This window comes from Maniola hyperantus, chromosome 3, assembly GCF_902806685.2.
Source record: "Maniola hyperantus chromosome 3, iAphHyp1.2, whole genome shotgun sequence".
Lineage (NCBI taxonomy): Eukaryota > Metazoa > Arthropoda > Insecta > Lepidoptera > Nymphalidae > Maniola > Maniola hyperantus.
Genome location: NC_048538.1, coordinates 14,024,251 through 14,039,794, shown reverse-complemented (window position 1 = coordinate 14,039,794; position 15,544 = coordinate 14,024,251). Strand labels below are relative to the sequence as shown.

The 15,544-nt window shown below is 42.8% G+C and overlaps 1 protein-coding gene across 13 annotated transcripts in view; it reads left to right on the top strand.

Annotated features, from left to right (window-relative positions):
- LOC117996232 (rho GTPase-activating protein 23-like) overlaps positions 1 to 14,947 on the top strand; it is a 456,689-nt gene extending 441,742 nt beyond the window's left edge. For 12 of the 13 annotated variants that reach the window (XM_069509383.1, XM_069509380.1, XM_069509379.1 and 9 more), the window contains 9 exons: positions 6,394 to 6,561; positions 7,021 to 7,216; positions 7,821 to 8,032; positions 8,881 to 9,091; positions 9,433 to 9,692; positions 10,409 to 10,535; positions 11,005 to 11,224; positions 11,484 to 11,563; positions 12,128 to 14,947. In XM_069509383.1, the coding sequence (XP_069365484.1) occupies positions 6,394 to 6,561; positions 7,021 to 7,216; positions 7,821 to 8,032; positions 8,881 to 9,091; positions 9,433 to 9,692; positions 10,409 to 10,535; positions 11,005 to 11,224; positions 11,484 to 11,563; positions 12,128 to 12,960 (2,307 nt within the window). In that variant the 3' untranslated portion in view covers positions 12,961 to 14,947. Of the gene's footprint in view, positions 1 to 6,393; positions 6,562 to 7,020; positions 7,217 to 7,820; positions 8,033 to 8,880; positions 9,092 to 9,432; positions 9,693 to 10,408; positions 10,536 to 11,004; positions 11,225 to 11,483; positions 11,564 to 11,694; positions 11,757 to 12,127 lie in introns of those variants that run through there. The other variant, XM_069509390.1, reaches the window with a different exon arrangement.
- Positions 14,948 to 15,544: the final 597 nt, after the last annotated feature.

The window sequence follows — 15,544 nt, the reverse complement described above, 5'->3', positions numbered from 1 at the left end:
CGGCAGCAACGTGGCTGCATATTGTTCTTGTTGGAGTCGCATTAGACAAGTTGTATTCGCGCCTCGCGTTGTATTTGTCCAAGCCTTTACTAGTTATCGCCGTACACGCGTACCTAGGAGTACGTGGGTAATTATTCTCTGTTATGTTCCGTGCCGACAGTGGATTACCGTGTTTCTTGGTCTAGAATTGAGGTTAGACGGAAAATGAATATTCATTTCTATTTCAGTCTATTTAGGGGCAGAAAAAGTGTTAGCTTGCGATTTAATTTAAAATTATTCAATTTTTGTATCCGTGTTTGACTTTCCTTTCGTTTTTATATAAAACGAAGTTCGTGCTTGTTTTTATTAAGTACCTATCCATAAATCTTTTTGATTATGAATAGCTGAATAATATACCTACTCACCGGAATATTTAAAAAAAATCGCAGTTAAAACTTAAGATCTTAGAGTTGGACCAATATTGATACAATGAGTCAGGCCAATTCATTTTGTTATAGCTATCAATATGATCTAAGAAGTTGTATAATATTATAATAATAATTATTATTTTTTTGCCTTTTAATTATTGTGGAAATATTGAAGATCAAAGTACGCTCTTTTGCTGTCCGAAGCTTTTCCTCAGAAGTATCGAGAGCGACGAAATGAGGTAATTTTAACTACCGAAATTTAAATATAGTAATATTAGGTAATCATGATTATAAATCAGAAAGAGAAAGAAAGAAGAAAGAAAACTAATTTATTCATCTTGTGTATAAGTATAAAATAAGTAGTAAGCAGTAGTCAGTAATTAAATAAAAAAAATTAAAAAAAAAACCGTCCGAGTGCGAGTCAGACTCTCGCACTAAGGGTTCCGTACTACAGTCGTATTTTATCGACATTTTGGCAATACAAATCAAAAACTATTATGTGCCGTTTTAGAATGTACAAGTAATCCCTTTCATATAATACCCCACTTGGTATCCTGCTTTGAAAGTTGAAAATAGCAATATTTGTTCATGAACACATTTTAATTTTTTTTCTTGTGATGTAACATCAAATTCACGGTTTTTAGATTTTTCCCCTCATGTCTGCTATAAGATCTACCTTCCTGCCAAATTGCATGATTCTAGGTCAACGGAAAGTACCCTATAGGTTTCTTGACAGACGGACAACAAAGTGATAAGGACAAAGTTATAGGAATAAGGGTTCCGCTTTTCCTTTTGAGGTACGGAACTCTATAAATTACTTAAAATGAGTTTTTGCACCCACACGGGACAAGATGAAAAGGCCCCGGCCCCCGGCTCAGCATTAATGCTGCAGGTTTTGAAAAATAGAACGCTGGTATTATGCCGGTACCAAGTCGGTGACGCGCACGAGCTCAACTGTCTTTCGCAACCGCCTGCATTTCAAATCGATATTATTGTTATTTTTCAAAATCAAATCAATGATTTTTATGGTATCTAGTCCGCAGCTAGATTGTAATTTTATAGCCCGATTATGAGACCATTTATCATAGAAGGTAATAATATTATTAATGTTCAAACAAGCTCAAAGCGTGCGTGTACGTTTGACAAGGAAGGCAAACACGAGCGCACACACTCTCGATTTCATCCGCGATATCAACCAAGCCACATTGCGGCTTTTCCCAAACGTAACCGACAGCCGCGTCGATTTATCTTGTTATGTACCGTTTTACCACGGTGTTCAAAAACGTACAGTTTCGGTAACGCTTTTATCGTGAAAGACGGTACAGTACGCGACAGGTTGAGATAAAAAATTGAAGAGGGGAACGACCCCGCACATCCGCACAGCACCCTACGATACCCGATGCGGGTGAGCGTTGGTGGACGTGCGGGTGTGCGGGGGTCCCCCTGCCTCATACCCCGATTGCTATCTCAACCTATCGAGGTGCTGCCTATGGTAATTTATTAAACGTTTACAAAGATACTCAGTTCAGGACCCTCTCTTTTGGAATACCTAAGTATTGAAATCATTTTATGAACTCTATTTGAAACCACGTGACCAGTCAAGTTAAGATGTTACTAATTGGTTACGCGACATGTCGAGATGGAAATCGATGGTATGAGGCGAGGAGACGCCCTCGCACACCCGCACGTCACCCGGAATCGTGGGTCCGCACTGTGGTTAGCGCGGAGGAACGTGTTTAAGCGGCATTTAACCGTGGTGTGTAGAAATCTCTGGGAAAAAAAATGATTTATGTCGTAGCAGTGGAGTACAATAAGTTGAGACAGCGACGACGAAACGAGTTCCATAGCAAATAAGTCGTTGCTCTGTGCAAGTAAACTCGTTTGCCCTCACTGTTTGATTGCTAGACAGCAAATATACAGTAGGTTGGGCGGGCAGATGCGGGGACATCCCCGCCTAAGTCAATGATCGCTGTTAGACCTTTTTTATTTCTAGGTTAATCCGATTATTATGCATAACCGCTCTACATACATTGTTATTTGTTACCCCATTATGTGTTGACTTTTGTTTAAATATAAATAAGTTGTAATAGAGATTTGGTTTTGATTAGAAAGCTTAATCGTAGGTGTTTCTACGGATGTGTTTGGGGTAACCAAGAAACCCAATTTTCGCTAATTGGTTCTGATTATAAAAGCATTTTCGTTACGGTATTTTGAGGATGTAATTTATATTCACTAGAAAAACAATCGCCCATTTACCATTGTGACATACCTACCTACCTTAAATCTTGTTTTAAAGTGATGTTAATTATAAGCATGATGTTATCTTAACACATTTAAAAAGTTATGCAATGTTATAGTCTGTTTTTTAGAATCAGACAATACTTTTTCTTTTACTATTTTTTTCAATGGTTTTATTATTATGGTAAGTATTTTGTAAATTAATGAATCTAATATGAAACCCACTAATCAAATAAATCCGAGCTAAGTTTTTAAAACGCCCTGAACCAATTTCGAAGAACTTTCAGACAGCAGCAGCTATTGAACGCAGACAAAATTGCGGGAAAATACCTCTAAAACAAAACAAATTGTGTCGGTCCAATTAAAATGCAAATATCATGTCTCACGTCAGCGCGGTGCTGGTTTAAAAGATATCAAAAGAAAGTGCAAGTTTTTTAGACGTTAAACCTCTTATTTCGTGCTCCGTAACCCACTTTGTGCAGCTCGTTTGAATTAATGCCATACGAGATAATGAAAGCGAAAAGAGATGCACAGGGTTTACCATCACTGGCGTTCATAGGGTTTGAAGCTAGGGAAGCCTAATTACTGACAGTGGCAGGTCATGATGAAAAATAACACTTGATTTATTTACACTAAGGTAAGCAGTGCTTTTATGCCCCAGGCCACTGGTTAAATTTGTTAAACGCCATTGGTTTCCATGTGATGCATTGTTTTAATTGTCTTGTATTTGTACCAGCTACCTAGTTGACTATATTTTTACTCGAGTGTGGTATATTTACTAAAGTGTGCTTGTGCACAAAATGTGGAAGTTCCTACTTTAAAATGGATGCCTAAAGAAGTACTGATTAAACGCCACGTTGAAATGTAAAATAAATGCCCAAAGAATCACTTAAAATACTAAAATATGGACTCATTTTAGTCGGTGACCCTAGAGGTTGGTAGTGTACACGCCTCAAATCTGTCCCTGATTCATCTATTTGGTTTCGGAGACATAATGCCAGTAATTAAGGGTGAAGCATCACGCACTCGAGAGCGACATGACCCGAGTGCATGCAGATATACCCGTTAATTCCACTATCCGTTAATCACACATTATACAACGGGCTTTAGTTGGCTTTGTAAGTGAGCTCTACTATAAATTTTTATAATTTTTATGATAGTGTTTTAACTCTTCAAGCTAAATAATTTTTAAATACAATTTTTACCAAAATTGCGGAACCAGCAGGACCTGCGTCTCCCCTGGGACTGGGTATCGCGCTCAGAGCCTTCGGCTCTTACCACTAAGCTAAAGTTTTCACTTAGCAGACGATTAATTTACTGCCCAGTGCCGAATTTTTAGATAGTAGGTACCTGTATTTTATTTAGTAGTTACCGTCTGTTAATGCTATAAAATCATACCACCTACATACACATTATCGTGAAGTATCAATGGCGGATCTGAAGGGGAAATTACAGAGGTAGTAGGATACCAAAACAGGACCTACAAAGCCGTATAAATTCGGAAACCATTGCTCACAGCTGCAGATAGTAGGCCTAAGTACTAATTCACAATGTAGGTATGAATAGCATCCTTAAATTCTCCACTAACTGTCAACAAGGAAATAGGTGCTGTTAATAAAAAAACTGTTAAGTAGAAGGGTTAGTAAGACTTGTTTTTAAGAGTATGAATAGATTGAGAATTCGGCATAAAGCTCATTCTGCAGCAAAAGTGGGCAGTTACTGCGCAGTTGCGAAAAAAACTGCGTACGTGATTGATACCCTACCGATCTACCTAAAGGAAGCGTACTAAAACCAAACAAATCATAAATCACAAAGCAATGCAAAGATATATTTTTTTTTTACTTTATCTTCCCAACGGGCACTTCGAGTCCAAGTTCTTTAAGAAGCGTTTTCCGGAAGCTATAATCAGCCTGCCCAGATTGCTCTCGCTTTGTGACTAATTAAAAAATTGTCCTCAGTGTGTCACGGTGTGTCCCGAAGGTTGCGCATAAATTTCAAATCTCAAACACGTCCGCCTTCGTTTAAATCTAGACACCGGTCCTTGCCTTGCCATATATAAATCATCATTCGAGTTGTGCTGTTAAAATGAGCTTTGTTAACGTTTTCTGCATAGCCGCATATTGGAGTGAATCACACGAGAAATTTTTGCGCTTTTTTATCCTTTTTCTTAAAACTTAAATTACTTGTAAATAGGTACACTGGTATACTTACCGAAATACTATTGGCTGCAAAAGGCATTACAAAACAACAGAACTTAAATAAAGACTCGAATATTTGATAAACGTATTTAAACAATGTACAACTTCTCTGCACAATAATTTGTAAGAATTGGCAACGTATCAGCAAAGAATGCCCATACCTTGGCAGTGGTCTTAAAAGAATTCAGTCGTCGTTCAGACTTTTGATCGAAAAACATTAAATTACTAATATATTGGTGTCGAAAATCAGCTAGACACAAAAATGTGATCTTGAAAACAGTCACTTCATTACTGGTTTATTGTTTGTCTTATATCTTTGAATTCAACATGTTTAACTGACGTTAATGTACACCAAATCTTATCAAGATTTTTCAAGGAAAGAAGATAAAGAAAGAGTTAACGAATCCGCCACAATAAATTTACGGTAACATGACGTTTGCCAAACATCAGAAATGTTGGAATAAATTAACTATACCTACATACTCTGATTATAAATACTGAATAGTATGACTGTGGTGGACGTAGCTACATAGTTCAAAACTCCTAACACTCTTGGCCGAGCGGTCGTGGTCATCACGAAGCGACGTCTTTGAGGGCAGATGTTATGCCCCTCACGAGCATTCGCTACGTCTCCCTGCTGGCCGACAGCCTGTTTGTTACACTCGTTCAAGGGACCGCTCACAGCAGACTTAATTTAGCGGTCCATCGCATGGGTGACTTTCCTCGCCCTCTGGTGTCCTCTACCTTGCCCTGCACGACAACGCACTCGATGAAGTCACTCTCACGCCAGGAGACGTGTCCGAGGAATTTTAATATGAGACTGTACTAACGCCGAAATAGGTAGGTACCTACTTGGTTTTATGCCGAGTTTTTTGACGTATGAGATATATGAAACACTAGCACACTAGTACTGTGTATAATTTCTTTTGTAGTTAATAATGTCCAGGCCTGAACCACATTGCTCCTCCTGTTCGCAAATTTTACGTTCACCTTGGCTTTATTTGCGTCTATTTTACTGTTACAGTCTAAATAATGTGATAGTTCATTACCATGAGACGTGTTGAGGTGTAAGGATCCTCGAACAGCTATTTTAGACCAAAACACTATATGTTTAGCAAGTAAGGTCAATACGTACGTACTGCGGAATTAAATGTAAGTAATAAATAGGTGAACACGCTTGCTTGAAAAGATTTTTAGATTAAAAAGTAAAACAAATTACTTAGTTTGATTTTATACTCTGGTTGGAAGACGTTGGTAATTGCGGCTATAGGTGGTGATGTTTTTTTTCTTCCTTCCAAGCCACTAAGGATACTGACGGCTGTCACATGTTATTCCTAGCAATACATAGTAGCAGAATGCAAAATCTCTAGGGCAAACGGCTTACCGGTAGGCTACTAACGGTAGGATAACTAGCCTTAACCGAAATCTTCCATGTAGTTGTAGAATCAGCTACTTGGAGAACTCTCGATATTATTTCATTATTTTTTGGGGCATTCGAGAGGGAAATCTTTTGAAACAATGTTTGACCAAACTGTTTTCTCTTGTTGCAGAGTCCTGGTGCGGTGACCGGCAGCGGTACAGGGACAACGGGAGCGGAAGGAGGCTCACGAGATGCCCTGGACGTGCGTTACTCTCTGGCTGCCTTAGCAGACGATTACACCAAACGGAAACACGTAGTGCGCGTCACTACGGCCGCGGGTGCTGAACTTCTACTACAGGTAAGCGACTTTTTAAATACATTTATGTTATGTTGAGGAAGACCATGATGCAGACTGACAGACAGAAAACTTATTTTGATGTAATGAACTAAAACCAGATAAATGTGTAGGTATAGCGCAACGTTCACTATCCTGCCATGAAACCTGAAAAAGAAAGCATTAGGTATCTACCGGCCACCATCACCAAGCAACACCACACCACAATACACACTATGAGCGTTTCACATCGACACTGGGAGAATCTACGCGACTGGCAAGTCAGCGCATCCCCTGAGGATTTTTAGATTGTATCTTACCAGACAAAATCACTTCTATCATAATTTTAAGCATTTCTGTACGTGTACGGTTTTGTTTTTTCTAATGGTACCCATTTCCAATGCCCTTGAATTTATGTGTGCGCTGAGGTTTTGTAATGTAAGTTATAATCTTTCTTTTTTAAAAAGAATATTTCCGTTGTAGGCTGAAGGTGCCGCAGACGCTCAGCGCTGGCTCGCCGCGCTGCGCAGACACTCGGCCGAGCCACCGCCCATCGAGCCTGCGTCGCTGCCGCCGCCGCCCTCCTCCGCGCCGCCCACCACCACCACCGCGCCCGAGTGCCCCTCGCCACTGCCGCCGCAGCGCAGCAAGAAGATCGGCAGGAACAGGTCGCCTACCGGTAAGTTTTCGCTTATATCCAGGTAAATGAATGAAATATGATTTCAGGTCACACTTCTTTGTGCTTAGTAGATTGTGGTGAAATTTGGTACAGAGATAGCTTGTACCTCGAGGATAGAGATAGCGAGCAAACGAGCAGGCGGGTCACCTGATGTTAAGTGATTACATGAACATTTGCAGCACCAGAGGAACCGCCGATGCTTTGCCAGCCTTTTAGGAATTTGTTCGTCCGCCCCTTGAATAACCTCATGATGTAATCTAAAGGGAACACCGCTGAAGGGAGTTGATTCCACAGTTTGCATGTGCGTGGAAAAAAGGGTCTGGCACAACGGGTGGTCGAAGTGCTCCAGAAACCCAGGTGGTGAGGGTGGAATTGATTGCGGTGGCGTGCGGTGCGGTTGTAGAAAAAGGAGGGTGGAATGAGATCAAACAACTCTTCGGAACAGTCTCCATTATAGGCGGTAGAACAAGCATAAATAAATAATCTTTTAGTTCAGACCAACTGTCCATAGTTATTTTCATTGTCTTCGAGAACGAGAATTACGTGCAAATTGGAGCTCCACAGAGTCAGTTTCGTGTTTTTTACAACAGCATATTGTTCTCAGGTCCTCCAACGCCAACCCTCCCGTCATCTCCCAAGAACAAGACATGGAAGGGACGCATGGCGAAGCAGCTGCGACGAATGCACGGAGGCGCTACGACGCCTGCGCCGGCTGCCGCCACCGGCTGGCTGGGCGCGCCCTTGGATAGGTGTCCCGCCGATGCAGAAAATCCCCTAGTGCCCAAAGCAGTCACACTACCCGCACAGGCCGTCGAGGTAAGACGATTGATAATAACGATACAAAAGCACTCGTAAAAGTTTATTTAGATAAAAATTCTGAGGACAAGATTTTATCTGAAGCAAGTAAAAATGATTATAAAGTAATGAAAATGGCGATAAAACTGATAAAGTTTTTGACATAGGTACGGCGAAAACAGAACAAAAAAGTTAGATCTGATGACAGACAATCTGATGACGATATTGAAGTTGCACTGACTATCCTTCCTCAATCACTACCCATATTATTATAAAAGCAATTCAGCCACACAATATAACTATTATGTCAAACGTGGGCAGGCATTCTCGACTCTTGCATAGTCAATTGTAGCCTTATTGGGCGCTTAATTGCTTAATTGCTTTTCTTCGCAAATTAGAAAAACAGGTCGAAGTGATCGATACAGTATTCGATGCAATCGACATAATTCTTCACTTGGTCAAATTCAAAAACTGGCCGTTGAACGTATGGACTCCAAAAGCATACGTTCAACGGTCAGTTTTGGAGTCAACTTTTTGTCCTCATCCTGAACGTGCCTACTCATACTTGTCGCTACTACAGATAAGTTAAATCTTCACTTAGGTAAATTTTTATTCAAAACTAGACGCCAAAAGCTACTTTCACCGGTCGCGTTGTTACTCTAACATGTAAGGTTCTTCTTACCCATTAGCCTGAGAGGCGCCACTCGCCGTTAATGTTATCGATATGTCATCCACCATCTCGCTACAGCGCGTTTGCAAGACTGCAGTGGAAGAGACTTGCCACTCGGCGCGCCTTTACGATTTATCGTAAAGGGTTGTGGGCGTTGTGGTTGGTAAATTGATCCATAATTCTATGTATTTTGTTGCAGGCGTACGGTCTCCGCACCGTGGGTGTATACCGCGTGCCCGGCAACGCGGCGGGAGTGGCGGCTTTGGCAGCGGCGCTGGACCGCGGGGAGCCGCCGCCCGCGGGCGACGCGCGCTGGGCCGACGTGCACGTGGCCTCCAGCCTGCTCAAGGCCTACTTGCGCCGGCTGCCCGATCCCATCCTCACCGCGCATCTTTACCCCGCCTTCATAGGTACGATTTCTATCCTCGTTTGTTCAAAATACCATCAGATAAATTTGTATGCTGAATCGAAGCTGACTGATAAACGAACTTTCGTTAGTCGAACTGTTAGCCAATACAGAAGATGAACTCAATTATTGTGGTTTAGTGTTCAAAAGCCGTGGGTTCAAAGTCCAAAGCACTTTCAGAAGTATAGACGTGGATTCCGAACAGGCATCTCGATAAAATATGGTAAAGAACCGGTGGTTATTGACTAATCATTCTATTTAAATAAAGATATTTGAAATTTAATTATTTTTGGGGTTTGTAAATCTTTCGTGCTCTGCATAAAAGTGAAATGTGATTTCTTCCAGCTGCCGACCGGTCACCGGAAAGGGCGCGAGAGCTGCGAAGGCTCGTCCACGCCCTGCCCGAAGCCCACTACGAAACACTCAAGTACCTAATCCAACATTTGCGCAGAGTGGTTGCGCACTCCGCCTTCAACAAGATGGAGGCGCGGAACTTGGCCATCGTGTTTGGCCCAACGCTGGTGCGCGCCACCAGTGACGACATGCTGGCGATGGTCAACGATATGTCCAGTCAGTGTCGCATCATCGAGTCCTTCCTAACTCACGTGAGTCTAATGCAGTTTTTGGTATGACATCCTTTGAGCTTTTTTATTCCCCCAAAACAAAGAAGATATTTTTAAAAGAGAAAACCAAAATCACACATGCCGCACATCTACGTTGTGTTGAATATTTAGAGCCTCAATAGCTCAACCGGTATAGGAGTGGACTGAAAACCGAAAGGTCGACGGTTCAAACCCCGCCCGTTGCACTATTGTCGTACCTACTCCTAGCACAAGCCTGACGCTTAATTGGAGAGGAAAGGGGAATATTAGCCATTTAACATGGCTAATATTCTTTAAAAAAAAAAATACTAATACACAGTACTTACTTATTCATAAAAAGTTACCAGGTAACATGAAAGATAGTTAAGATAACTGAAACTCTCGAAAAACAATTTTGAAGCATGTGGGAAGTATATTGGCTTTATCTCATTGATTCTGATGGCCTCGCACCAAGGCCGCTAAAGTATAGCGATCGCAATCATATTTGATTGGCGCATTTTAATGCGCAATTGCAGCATGAATACCATAAATTCAGCCTATCACATCAATTTACTGTTTAGTGTTATAACAATGCGATGTGTGTGTGATGCGATCGACTGTCTTGAAAATGGGGCAGAATCAAATCAAAACTACAAGAGCTTTCCAACTTACTGTATAAGGTCGTTTTACCCCCCCAGAATAATAATTATTTAATCGGAATTTGGTTATGTCCGTTGCAGTACCCGTGGTACTTCGAAGACGAGGAGGACGAGCCGCCGCGCGAGACGGCCGCCGCCGCCGACCAGCTGTCGCCCGCGCCCGCGCCCTCGCGCGACCTGCTCATACACAACGTCAAGAAGATTGAAGGTAACCTGCCCTTGCTTTTATGTCCTAGCGCTTTCTTCATTTCTTCGTGCTATCTTGTCTGTTGAGGTTCTTTCTCCCTTCCCTATCGTGAATCATCTCACCTCACCATTATAGAATAACCAGAGTGATCTAGAATGAGGAACCTCTCGGTTGATCCTGAAATCGACATTTGCCAAACAGTAGGCTAGGGAAGCGTGAAATCAATGAAATCTAGTTAGTCGTTTCACAGCCTACCTAGCGTAGGTGAAGCCTCGACATTTTGTTAGAAATTCCCAAAAAACTGTTGTGAACGGTGGCATAACTCATACATAACTCCGAAAAGTTAGAGGTGCGTGCCCAGTATCTAATCCCAAAACCCCTGCGAAAACTATGAGGCCAATGTCTTGTCGGTTATCACCGCTGAAAACAACTGAAAAATTGATGATATTTAAGTTCTATCCTAAAGTACCTAATTTTCATTCATTCACAGGCAAAGACGTGTCGACCCGCGACATTGTGTCGTCTATCATATCGGCGGCTAACCGCAAGATCCAGCGCAAGCCGCGTAAGAGCGACAAGAAGTGGGAGGCGCCGCGCTCGCCGGGCACCTCCCCGCCGCGCTCCCCGCTCACCTCCCCGCCCGCGCCGCCCGCGCACACGCGCCACGTCTCGCTGCCGCACTTCCTCGACCGACACCACGACCAAGACAAGTGAGTGTCCACTCCACTGGAGTATATGTCGTACGTACGAGGTACGAGAACCGCAAGATCCAACTCGCGTCCCCAAGCGTGCGTGTGGCAATGTATGGCAGTGGCAATCGTTAACATCCGTGCTCTTGAAGCGCTCCAGCCCGAGGGAGTACTTTCTGCGATAAGACGTTGTAGCGGAAACTTAACAATCATAAAGATAAATTATTAAGACTTTATTGACAAATTATAGCACAGGTTACATGAAGATATTTTTTTCCAGAATCGAAATGGAGGCAGTAGCGGCACTGGCTCGCCGGCAGGACATCTCGCGGCACACGCTCAACAACTTCTCCATCGATGGTACCTATCTATCGTTTTTATTCCGCTTTTAAAATGATCGAAAGTCTGTTTATCTGTAAAGTCGAGCACAATTTTATACTTATTTGATATGCTACAATTGATGTAAAGGTGTCTGTTATTTGCTCTATTAGGTGTCCAGTACTGACGTCAGAGAATAGATACAGCAATCCATTTCTTTTGCCCACATTCAAAGGTATAGGAATATGAGCGTGCGTGTTGCAAGTGTGTGCGTGTACGCGACGTTCCGTTATGCAATCCGCTTCCGGTTTACGTTCGCTCTACTTTTTTAAATGTTTTGTTTTCGTACTAAAACCGTCATTGCGCTAAGACTAGAGGAGTGAACACGAACGAGACAACATTCATAAATAACTAACTAACGCTTTTGAACGGCGGCTGCCATGTCCGCACGGCTTGCGTCGCTCGCGGCCTCGCCTCGCTGTACATACTCCACTCATGTCATCCATCTCACACTCGCGACCACGCGGCGCGGCGTTCTCTAACCGCTTCCGTGCTGTGTTACACCTGGAGCCATCGAACATACCGTAACGCGCCGCTTTGTTGTAGGGGCCGGAGACCTGGTGTCCTCGCTGACGAGCACGTTCGACCAGAAGCTGCGCACGCTCAACAACTCGTCGCCGCTCGACGACGGCAGCATCCCCTACGCAGACGAGTGCCAGGACGACGACGAGGGCAAGTCCAGCGGCAGCTCGCCGTCCGACGCAGGCTCCGTGCGCGGCGGCTCGCCCGTGCGCGCGCGCGCCGACCAGCTCAAGGCGGCCTGGCTGCGCTCCGCCTCCTCGTCCTCCGACGAGCCCGACGCGCGCGCCTGGCCGCCGCCGCGAGCGCGCGCTGCGCCCCACGTGCCGCCCGCCGACGACGACTCCGAGAAGGAGAACTGCGGCGCGGGCAACGAGGCGCGCCACGACGACGAGAAGGACGTGGACACGCGCTCGCAGAGCTCGGGCGAGCCGCTGCCCGACAACGACAAGCCGCACGCCGACTGCGCCAAGCGCGCCGGCGCCGACGCCGCGGCCGCGCCGGGCGCCGACGACGAGCGCAGCAAGGTGCCGCGTGAGGCGCCACGCGTGCTGCGCTCCGAGTCGCTCAACTGCCGGCCGCAGCGCTCCGAGTCGCTGGGCAAGGGCGAGCGGCTGGGCAAAGCGGAGAAGGGCGAGTGGAACGCAGTGCGGCGGCGCGAGGCGGGCGCGTGGCGCAGCACCAAGCTGAAGCGCAAGAACGGCATGCCGGAGCGCGGCATCAAGCGGCGGCACACGGTGGGCGGCACCAAGGACTTCGACAAGGACGGCTGGGCGGCGCGCCACACGCGCACGTCGTCGCCCGACCTCACGGCGGCGTGGCTGCCGGCGCCGCGCGCGCCGCTCGAGTCGCACGTATGACGCGCCAGCAGAGCCGCCTTCGTGTGGTGCTCCGACTTCTGGCGCGCGCGAGACGACGCTCGCGGCCGACCCGCCTCCTATCCGTTCGGATCCGGCGACGGTTTCATTTCTTTCGTTACGAGAGAGGCTATTATTTGATTCGATTCGTTTGACTGAATAGATTAAGTCACAAATTCTTAATAATATTATACTGTGTAAGTAGACGAAAATAATACTCATAATCTTTTGTACAATAACGCGTCTCATCTCGCGCTTTTACAGCATACTTGCGACTATCGGAAAAAACGAACATTACCTAGATAATAAAATGTATTATGATGATACGGAGAATTGGTTTCGTCTGCAATTTTATCGATTGAATAGTGCAATACAATTTATATTATATTGACGAAGAGAACGTATAGATATAAACTTAAAATTTATTAGTGAAAGCATTACTAAACTCGGCTCACTATATAATGCCAAAGAATGATAAGGAGTGACCCTTGAGAAAATAGTTATACGCGACGTGTAACCATGAGAGAAGAGAAGACCACTCATATTATGAAATTGGTCCATAATGATTATTAAACGTGAAGCAACGAAACGTTATCTAGAAAATGAAAAATGATTTTCTTTAGTAAATTTTAGCGTACAATATGTTACGCTTATTGTCATGTTATCCCACAAATCTACATATAAGTTCGTAGATATGACTCCCCCTGTAGGTATTAAACTACTTTTAACGGAGTTGATGTGGGACTAAAAAGGTGGTTAAAAGAGTGCAAAATAAAACAGCATAATATAATTTAAATAAGTGCTATTAGTATTTCATAAATTAGTATGAAAATAGAATGCCGGAGGGCTCACTTTTAGTCGTAAGATAAGCGATAGAAGCCGTTAAGGTATATAAGTAATATGACATAAGCGGTAATACTATTTTAGCCTTTAAATGACTTCATTTTACAGCTATTATCAATAAGTAGGTACTCGAGGAGTTTAAGATGTAATGTGGTTAAAATGGTATTTTAAAATATTATACATGCATGCACACATCACCTTGCCTTCGCGATTTAGCGAAATCAAATTTTTATGCACAATTCTCAATTATTAGTAGATATTTTACGAATTTGAAGTTACCTTCTAGTGTTTCGTTCGGCAAGAATGATGGATGTTAAACATTTTAGATACTAATTTTAATCGAGCTAATACTTACATGTAATTTAAGCCTTATATTTTAATAAACAGTTTTTAAGGCGTCGATGAATATATATTTTAAAATAATGACGCAGTAGATATGATCTAATTGTAATAGTAATTAAATAATTGACTCAATGTAAAGTAGGCGCAGGTGCCTGGTGCGCATGAAGTACGAACTGCGCCGATGTGGCACCAACACTACAGTGATACTAATTAAAGTGATCCCTTAAGCTCTGTAAAAATGTACATTTATTGTATTCTTAATTTATATTAAATTTGTTATCGTAGCTTTGTTGAATGCAATTATTTTTATTGTTTTGTTTATCAAAGAAAGTATTTTAGGCTAAATTCGATTGTTATTTATTTTTGAAAGTCGTAAAGCTTATTCGGCATTTTAGCGATCAGTTTTGTAAATATTGTCCTGTAAAACGTTTTAGTCTTTCGTTCATTAATTTCTTTTTAAATTTTAATACCATCATTAAGTTAAGACGATCTCAAGTTTGTTGAATGTTTGCAAAGCGTTCCTTTTAAAGTTTTATTTGTAAATATATCATTTAATGTAGGGACAGTGAATTTACTAATGTACTCGCTAGCGTAGCGGTGGAGGACGACATGCGACGGAGTGCGAGCCGCTCGACCAGATTGTATTCAAAGTAACCTATTCATGCTCTTCGTATAATCCGCTATGAAAATTCAATAAATACCTACAATTAAAGACATCTTGAATATTATGGTTCAAACCAGATTTACATTATATTTGTCATTGTGTATATTTTGGAGAAATGAAAATAAAAAATATTAAAGAATTTATTTGTGATATAATTTTATAATCCTCCCGAACCTTCTATGTCTGTCTACTTCCTAACGTCCTAATTATTTAAACGGCTGAAATAAATATTACGCGAACAATCTGAGAAAGGACTCTCCATAATATTATTTGCTCTTTGTGATGTCAAAAGTACGGTTTAGTGCGGTAGGTAAACCCATAGCGTAAGTCAATGCGGTAATCCCACAGATGTAATACCTTAGATGAATGATTACCTTTTGAGATGACAGTTGGCAAATACTAATAGCCGCTAATATGACGCTCTTCGCTGATTCTACAAGAGCGAAAGCAAGAGAGCGTTCGGTGTACATCAGCCACACCCACAGAATAATTCGTCTTCGCTGCCCATAAGAAACAGTTTGACGGAGTGATATAAATTGGATTGGATCGCAAAATAGCTAATTTGCGATCCGATATAGAATATCAATCGTGAAGAAAACGCGTAAATTTTGAGAAAGGACTAAGTATATTTGCTCTATGTGTCAACCGTATGACATAGTACCTACCATGTCAAAAGTATGACTTTGTGTGGATTTAGTACGATAAAGGTCCCAACGCGTTTGAGCTGCGCGACGCGTC